General features: G+C 31.0%; 1 protein-coding gene across 4 annotated transcripts in view; it reads left to right on the plus strand.

Moving 5' to 3' along the window:
* Positions 1-8,612, plus strand: part of LOC143235116 (RNA-binding protein 5-like) — a 49,462-nt gene that overhangs the window by 38,227 nt on the left and 2,623 nt on the right. For 3 of the 4 annotated variants that reach the window (XM_076472944.1, XM_076472940.1, XM_076472941.1), the window contains exons 11-19: positions 10-52; positions 1,272-1,329; positions 1,801-1,866; positions 4,087-4,156; positions 4,545-4,576; positions 4,820-4,915; positions 5,689-5,932; positions 6,116-6,198; positions 7,530-7,761. In XM_076472944.1, coding sequence (XP_076329059.1) covers positions 10-52; positions 1,272-1,329; positions 1,801-1,866; positions 4,087-4,156; positions 4,545-4,576; positions 4,820-4,915; positions 5,689-5,932; positions 6,116-6,198; positions 7,530-7,761 — 924 coding nt within the window. The remainder of the gene's footprint in view (positions 1-9; positions 53-1,271; positions 1,330-1,800; positions 1,867-4,086; positions 4,157-4,544; positions 4,577-4,819; positions 4,916-5,688; positions 5,933-6,115; positions 6,199-7,529; positions 7,762-8,612) is intronic. The other variant, XM_076472942.1, reaches the window with a different exon arrangement.

The following is an 8,612-nucleotide window of genomic DNA, read 5'->3' on the forward strand; positions in this document are numbered from 1 at the left end:
ATTTTTCAGTTAATGTAACATATGCGAGGAAATCTGTGAATGCTGTGCACAGGTAAGAAAGAGATTGTAGGGTGATTTTTCTTTATTTTATTGCAATACTGTATTATAACAAATACACTTTTACACCTTATATATCACCATGCTATAGGTGATTCCATTAGGTAGCACTCAACTTGTGAACTTATATTTCACTCATGTTTATTATAATTACACCATTACAGGTGTGAAAATGTCTGACATAATTCACTGTTAAAACATCAAAACTAATATAAATGGATAGTATTTATCTAACTGTATTTTGCCCATGTGATGTATCTGTGTGTTCATATTTGAAATTATGTGAAGCTCTATCAAAAAGACCCTAAACTGATGTTTAAGCTGGTAGACTTTACATGGTACATTCCTTTCTCCAGTATTCTGGTATAGTATAAAATACATCAGCAAGAGTTCTTTTATTCTGCAAAAGTAATTACTTTAAGAAACAAAGAAACTCTTAAGTTAAATTACTACTCTCCTGTGGGATATAAACTATAAAATTAATTCTTGTATATGTAGATAAAGTATGCAATTAAAAGGGCCTTGTGACATATTAAGCTTAGAAATTTACAATCTGTGAAAGAAGAATGGAAATGCCATGACAAAAGTTTGTGAGAAAATAATCCTGGCTTTCAGATGTGTTTATGATTTCTTTGGATTCAGAAAATGTATAACAATAAATGGGGGGATGCAGGTGGTTGACTTTTACCATTTAAATTATAAATTTATTTTGTAGGTAATTTGAGGGGAGGATCAGACAGAATTTTTTAATACTAAATTAAATTGTTTTTTCTTGTAAGAAGTGTGGGATAACTGTAATAGAAGGATCTAAAGTGTTGATTTTAACAGAAATTCAGCACTCTATAGGATAAGAAGTTAAGTAATGTGTTATTTTTAAATGTGTATTGTTTCCATGCTGCTGCTTTAGATATTTTGTTTTGTTGTTGTTGTGTGTTTTTTTGTGGTTCCAAAAGCTTGTCATTATATCCATTTTAGAAGCTATTTTACCGTTATGACAGTTAGTCTTCCTTTATAGTGAGTGTCTGTATAAACATCTTACCTTTGTGATTTCAAAAAATGAATTTTTCTTGTGTTTTTTGGTGATAGATAACAGGTTTATCATTTCATTTATACTAAACAATATTAGAAATATTGTGCATAGCTATACAGAGGTTTTTAAAAAATTTCTCAAAAAGTACTTAACTATACAGTGTTTTTATGCATTTTTTGAATAGTGCTGCCAGTGCCAATGCTGCTAGTGTAGCTTTAGCAGCTGCCCAGTGGACAAATCGGGTATGGACTTTTTACTTTCATTTTGTGCAATAAATGCCCTCGTTTTCTTTTATGTAAGTGTGTGTGTGTGTGTGCATGCATGTGTAATATTCAAAGTTAATCATGATTTTTTTTTGGCCTGGTTTTTCTTTTAGGGGTTCAAAACTAAGAGATAGCTATACCTGATCTGTAGGGATATGTGTACAAGTTTTTAGGCTGAAAGAAATTTCTGTTCTTTTCCATGCTACAGGTAGTTATTTGAGAATCTAAAATGAGTGGAGGGCCTACTAAACAAAAACAAAAAAGCAGCATTTCACCAAACAAAGCATTTTCATTTTCTTTCAGTGACTTTATGTGGTATTTTGTATTAAAGCAAAACAAAGGATATGTTTTGGTTATTCACATTTATAATGTAAGGAGCCACAGTAAAAGTCACAGCATTAATTTATCATTGGCCAAATTTAATATGTTTGGTTAATTTTCATGTTCCAGGCTGAACCAGGATTGGCATCTTCAGGTCAAGGTGACCCATACCAACAAGGTTATGAAAAGTATCAAGTAAGGATCCATTTTGATGTGTTATTTTTATGGTGGTGATATTAGTGAATGGCCTCTTCTTTTCTAGTGACAACTGAATTAAGGAAAGTTTTATAATTATAAAAAGATACAAGGTGGTGTCTTTTGTATGGGAGTTTTGTCACTTTCTTTTGTTTGATAAATTGTTTTTCTTTCCTTGCTATTTGACAAAACACTGTATTTGCTTGTAAATGTTGTGTTTACAGTATTTTTATCTGACCCTCAAGGGAGGCATGTGTCTTCCCTATGCTTTGACTGGGTATTCATCAACAAGTTATTGTTGCAAAAAAAAATTAGAACATGAACTACTCATGTAACTAAAAAAGGAACTATGTCTCAAAAGTGCATGCCACAGTCTTTTTACAGAGTTATATTCAAAGTTTAATTAAACCATTCGGCAGTCACTGTATGGTCAGTAAACCTGGTATCAGAACATAGGTTTATAATCCAAATTTTTATGTTGTACGAGTTTTGATTTCTGAAAGAAAGAAAATTAAAAAAAAATGCAGGTTTCTCTGTATCATATTTATTTACTCCAAATTGTCTGTTTAGATATATATTTCTACCCCTGTATAAACGTCTGTGTTTAATATAAATTACACACATAGAAGTTGCTAAAACATAATATAAAGTTATAACTTTCATTCTTAATTCACTGAGATATAAACCAGAAGTCAAACCTACACATATGCTTTTCTATCTCATCCTGCTATTCAAAAAGTGTCAATAATTCTCTGATATTTGCTTTTGGGACTACTCAGAATTAATACAAAGGGAAAATTTTAATTTACTTAAATTCTTTGTAAGGGTAGCTCATTCTTATGACATTTATTTATTCAATGGTTTGGTTCTTCATTATAACCAAGTCACCATTGACCAGCCAATAGAATTATTTAAAACACTTATAGATTGAACAGAAAGACAGTTGAATTGTAATAGTTATAGAGCACTGTATCTTTTTGTGTATGCTGTTATTTTATTATAAGTTTGAAATATTAGAAATAAAATTAAGTACTTGCAACAAGTCAAACCAATAGGTGAAGTTAACTTTTATCAAGTGTTAGGATTCAAAAATGTGCAAGGTTCGCACATCAGTATTAAATTTCTTGTTTTCTTCATGTGTATTTTTATAAAAGTAACTAAAAGTATAAAAAATAGAAACTTGTTAGGTATGAGAAGAAGAATTAGATAAAAATATTCATCTGCAGCAAATACACAAAACTTCTAATGTGATGCAATTTAACTCTCTGACTATTGGCTTGGCCTCAGGGACCAACCTCCTAAATATTTTGTTTGTTATTGCTTCCATACTATAACTATTATTACAGTAGGTGTATCTTAACAGAATGTTTTATTCCCCATCATTCCCCAAATTGATCAAAAACCCAGTCTGGCTAAGTAATGATTAAATATTTGCTGTAAACTTATTGCCAATACTATAAATACAGTTTGGTTGCAGAAGTTTTCCACATACAAGCTTTTTTGATTAGATTTACTTGAGGTCCTAGATCCTATGTAAATGGAATTTGAAACTTTAAGATAAGTATTATTTGCTGTTAATGTAAAATCACTTTGTACTCAGAGTAACTCAGTAAAGACTGTAAAATCACTGACAAATCTATGATAAAAGTACTTGATTTAATTAATTATGGCAAACTTGAATTATTTATGGGAGATCTCAGTTTTCATTGAGGTTTAGTTAGCATATTCATGGTGGCTACAAGGTCTGTCAAACTGACTTCAACCAAAAGTATATGGTTAATGGGGAAAGTATTTTCAGCTTTCTGTAATGCTAAAATGTTTTTATTTGTACGTCCGTGTATAGCTTAAGACTTTCTCCCTCTCATTGTTCTACCTTGTATTATATATTTGAAAAATAATATTAAATCATTTGCAAAAATATATTTGTACAATCTGGGCATTTTAAGTGTATTCATTGTCAAAGGAAAAGACAAAATGATGTTTTTGCTCCTGATAAATAAAAGTCCATCTGTCAAAAGTATATGATTAGACAGGTAAAAATTATGACCACAAGACATTTATAGTGTGAAATGATGATTTTAATGGTCTTTAGAACACATTAGGAAATAGAATATATTATGTTGATACAATTTTTTTAAAGTATTTACTGTAGTTCTTCATGTGCTTATGGATTTCATAAGAATGTTGCAGAATGTAGTTGCATTTCTGTTGTGTTTTCAGGTTGATTACAGTTCATATTATCAGAGTCATTATGGAGTTTATTCTGCTGACTCTGAAGCAGTTGCAAGTGGTAGGTGCTTAGATATGTAATTGTTTTATTAGTTTTTTGTTGTTTTTTTTAACTTTAACCATATCACTAAGCCACTGGTTTGACTTTTTCTATTAAGGAAAGTAAACTATAGGTAGGAATAAGGAATAAAATAACTTCAGTGTCTTGTTGAAAATTGCTCAGAAAACTTAGGTTGTTTATGTTATTAGTGTAGATAGTTGTTTTCATAATGTTTACATATTTTTAGATGAGTTTTAAAGTTGAAATTAAAAATTAGTTTATGTAAGTTTTGAAATGTTTGGTAGTTCAACTCGTTTGATAACAAACGTAAACTACCATTTTTTTCTCAGTGCTACTACAAACCAAAAGTTAATCCTAAAATGATATGCATGAGATATTTTTTTCATAGGTGATGTACAAGCTCAAGTAACTCAGCAAGTGGTAAGGTTTCCAAGTTATAATAAACAACATAATTAGTAATTATTGATTTCAAAAATTATTTGTACATATAGGCCATTCACATTGCTATAAAATGTGTCACTTGATGTTGAATTGTATTCATATTTGATGTGCATGATGTCATTGTTCAAGTGAAATTAAATTCGACTTTAGTTAAGTCTAAAAACTGCTTGAGTAAATGGATATAGTAGATAGGGGATATTTCTTTTTAATTTTGACCTTTAGGATTTTCAGAAATTGGGTGACACTAAACAGAATACTGTGCAGGGAACTGCTACAATTTCTAAAGGACCTCAGGGTGCTACAGGAACAAAATCCCAGGTATGAATAAACATTTTACAGTACTGATTTTAACTAAAAAGGAGTTAATGTGAAACATTGAAATGTATGCAAATACATTTTAAGAACTCAACCATACCAGTAATGGTTGTTGGTATTAAATGGAACATTCTGACAAGTACAAGTTACAGACATGATTCTCAGAAGGAGAAATATTATCAGTTGTTCACTGTTTTTAATAGCATCATTTTTCAGTAAGTGATTACCATATAATCCTTGTACACTTCTTTTTTGCCCCCCAGTGGCACAGCAGTATATTTGTGAACTGATAATGCTAGAAATTGGATTTCAATACATGTGCTGAGCAGAGTACTGATAGTCCTTTGTGTAGCTTTATGCTTAACTACAAACACTTTTTTGTATGTTGTTTTTGGTGAGAAGTGAAGGATGAAATTTAAGAAAATAAAGCATGCACTGTTCCATTTCAGTACTATAGTAATAACTTCCAAATGGAATGAGTTACTCAACATGGCCATCAATACAGCTAAAAATATACACCTTTTTTATTTATACAGATTAGAATGTGTTGTTTTAATATACAGCTGTAGTGGTAATACAGTATATTTATTTTCCCCAGTAATCATTTTGTGTTCATAGTAAGTACATTTCTAAAATATCCATAATTATGGAACTAGATTTAAGTTGTAACAAATTTTATAATTATGCTTTCAAATCAACCAACTGTTCTGAATATAATTCATGAACTGCAATTATCTGTATAAGATTGAAATATTTCAAAAAATCTTTTCAATTAGGTTAATCTAGGTTCAGTTGTGGTTGACGGTGTTACTTATGCTAAGTACCCAGTTCCTGATACGTCTTCATATCAGTATGATGAAACATCAGGTTATTACTACGATCCAGTTACAGCTCTTTACTACGATCCTAACTCACAGTATTACTATAATGCGGAATCTCAGCAGTTCGTGTATTGGGATGGAGAGAAACAAACGTACCTGCCTGCTCCTACACAGACTTCAAACACTCATGAGACATTGGGTATGATGACTTAAATGTTGATACATTTTATTGTTTTTGTTTTTTTTTATTTTCCCTTCACACTTATTAGATGTTTTTCATTGCTAAAAAATGTAACTAATAAGTTGAATTTGTGATCTTTCAAAATGGCTGGATATCAAGAAAACTTGTACTGAAAGTGATTGAAATAAAATCTTTTCTCAGGAGGAACTGAGACAGAATCAACCAAGGATGACAAGTCTAGATACAAGCAGGACAAAGTCAGAATTGCCAAGAAGATAGCCAAGGTGTGTAGAAGACATAAAAACTTTAAAAGATTGAAATATTAAAAGCTCTCTCAATTAGGTTAATCTAGGATCAATTGTGGTTGATGTTGTTACTTATGGTAAGTACTCAGCTCCTAATACATCTTCATATTGGTATGATGAAACATCGGGATATTACTACGATCCAGTGATTTAGATAATTTCTCACTAACAGAAGTGAAAAGGTAGTAATTGAAACTAATTTTGAAATTCTCATTATATATCTACAGGCTTAAAATGCTAGAAATCAGGTTTTAATACCTGTAGTGGGCAGAAGAAAGCCTATTGTGTAGTTTTCTGTTAGAAAAATGAAAACATTCTTAGATCTATGCCCTCAGTTTTGATTAACCTTATATTTAGAAACCTAAAATCTGTAAAGAAAGTTTTCTTTAAAAGTAACACCCATATTTGGTTTTGTTTGTTTGCAGGACACATCACTGACTTCTTACAAAACAATATACACAAATAACACTAAAGGACACTTACTGCAGCAAAAATATGAACAACTTTTCAGAAAGTGTTAATTTGTAAGACTTGTATTAGGTGTGAAAGATAATTGAAACATCTAGATTTCTCTAGTATAGGTGTGCTTAACATGCTTGCTAATTGGATGCATCTGATATTTGGTGGAAATATAAAGTCAAGTATTCTTTGCAAAGAGGTTGACATGGTTATCTTGTTTATTTATTTGATACCATTATTGGCATGAACTACAGATCCATTTCACATGTGGAAAACTGCTGTGGCTGATGTTCCTTACAAGCTAAAAAGTCCATTTGAACTTTTATCTGTTGAAGTAATTTTGTGCAAATATATGAATGTATACACACACACACACACACACACACTTCCTAGAGACAACTGTTAAAATTCTAACAATATTTTAAGTATGTAGAAAAATACTTTTGTCCTAAATCTTTATTTGTATTTTTTTCCCAGAATTGAATAATATATATTTGCTTCATCTAGAAAACATTAGTTAAAAATAACTGCAATGCATATGAGACATGTTTTGTATTGAGTCATAAACTTCAAAGAACAGCTGTTGTCAGAAGTGGTTGCACCAATACCCTAGTTTTAATGATTACCTGTAAAGAACTTTTTAATATTTGTAATATGTTAATGAAATTCACAAAATTAATAATTCATACTTTTTTTGTAAAGTCTGAGATTAGGAATGTCAGAAGACAAAAAAAAAAATCTGGGGAACAAGAGGGTGTTGAAGATAGCAAAGAAAATAATTTGGTAAAAATACTTTGAAATATTGCTACCTGATTTGTAAATGTTGAGTTTTTATGGCTATTTTTATTTAGGACATGGAAAGATGGGCCAAAACTTTGAACCAGAAGAAAGAAAATGCCAAGCAGAACTTGTCTGCTCAACAGTATAAAGATATAGCAGAACAGTTAAGGCAGTCTGCAGCTGCCGATGCTGGTTTTTCTGTTTTGGAGAAGAGAAGCACACACACAGACAGAAAATCCTTGATTAACGAGTGTATGAAGAAAGATGCTGAGGAGAAAAGTATTCTTCAGATGACATTAACAGGTAAGATTTCTTAATCATTGAAGCTTAATACTATTTAGATGGGATTTGATGGCGAGGAACCCACTCTGAGATAACAATGACTCACATGGTTAATTAAGAAAATTAGCATATTAACAAAAGTACTTTTTCTCCAAAGGATCTTAGACAAACTTTTGATATCTTCTAACACTATTAGAGAAAGTAGGTGAGTATTAATCATTGATGCTTTGTAACATATAAATGGTGTGTACTTACTGGCACTTTAGAAAGCTTTACAAGCACAGCAGCATCTCGATTTTAAAGGGGCCAAAGTACATCACGTTTTTCAGAAATTGTTTTCTGTCGCTTCAAGGTTTTGGTAGTTAGGGTGCTCCATTTTAAGTCTGAGGGTTGTGAATTTGAATCCCCTTCACACTGAATGTGCTAACCCTTTCAGCTGTTGGGCTGTCATAATCAATCCTACTGTTCATTGTTAAAAGGGTAGCTTAAGAGTTGGTGGTAGGTAGTGTTTAATAGCTGCCTTCCCTGTAGTCTATTACTGCTATATTAGAGACAGCTATCACAGATGGCCCTCGTGTAGGTCTACCAAATAAAACTCTCCCTTCAAATCGTAAAATAGTACAGTGTAATACATTAAAACTTCTAATTTTTTCATGTATATTTATCAACATTTGTTTGTGTAAACTAATTTTAAAAAAATGCTAGAGCTAATTTTCAGTTTGTGTGAAGAATGTTTATTGATTCTTGAGTATTTCATGCAATTTATGAATTTCCCATCAGTGCAAATACATCCTGTGGGAGTAGAAAAGTGAAACTGGAAAGATCTAGATTTTTTGACAAGTTTATCACATATTTTAAGTTCAAATAGTTTC

The sequence above is a fragment of the Tachypleus tridentatus genome, chromosome 12, assembly GCF_004210375.1.
Source record: "Tachypleus tridentatus isolate NWPU-2018 chromosome 12, ASM421037v1, whole genome shotgun sequence".
Lineage (NCBI taxonomy): Eukaryota > Metazoa > Arthropoda > Merostomata > Xiphosura > Limulidae > Tachypleus > Tachypleus tridentatus.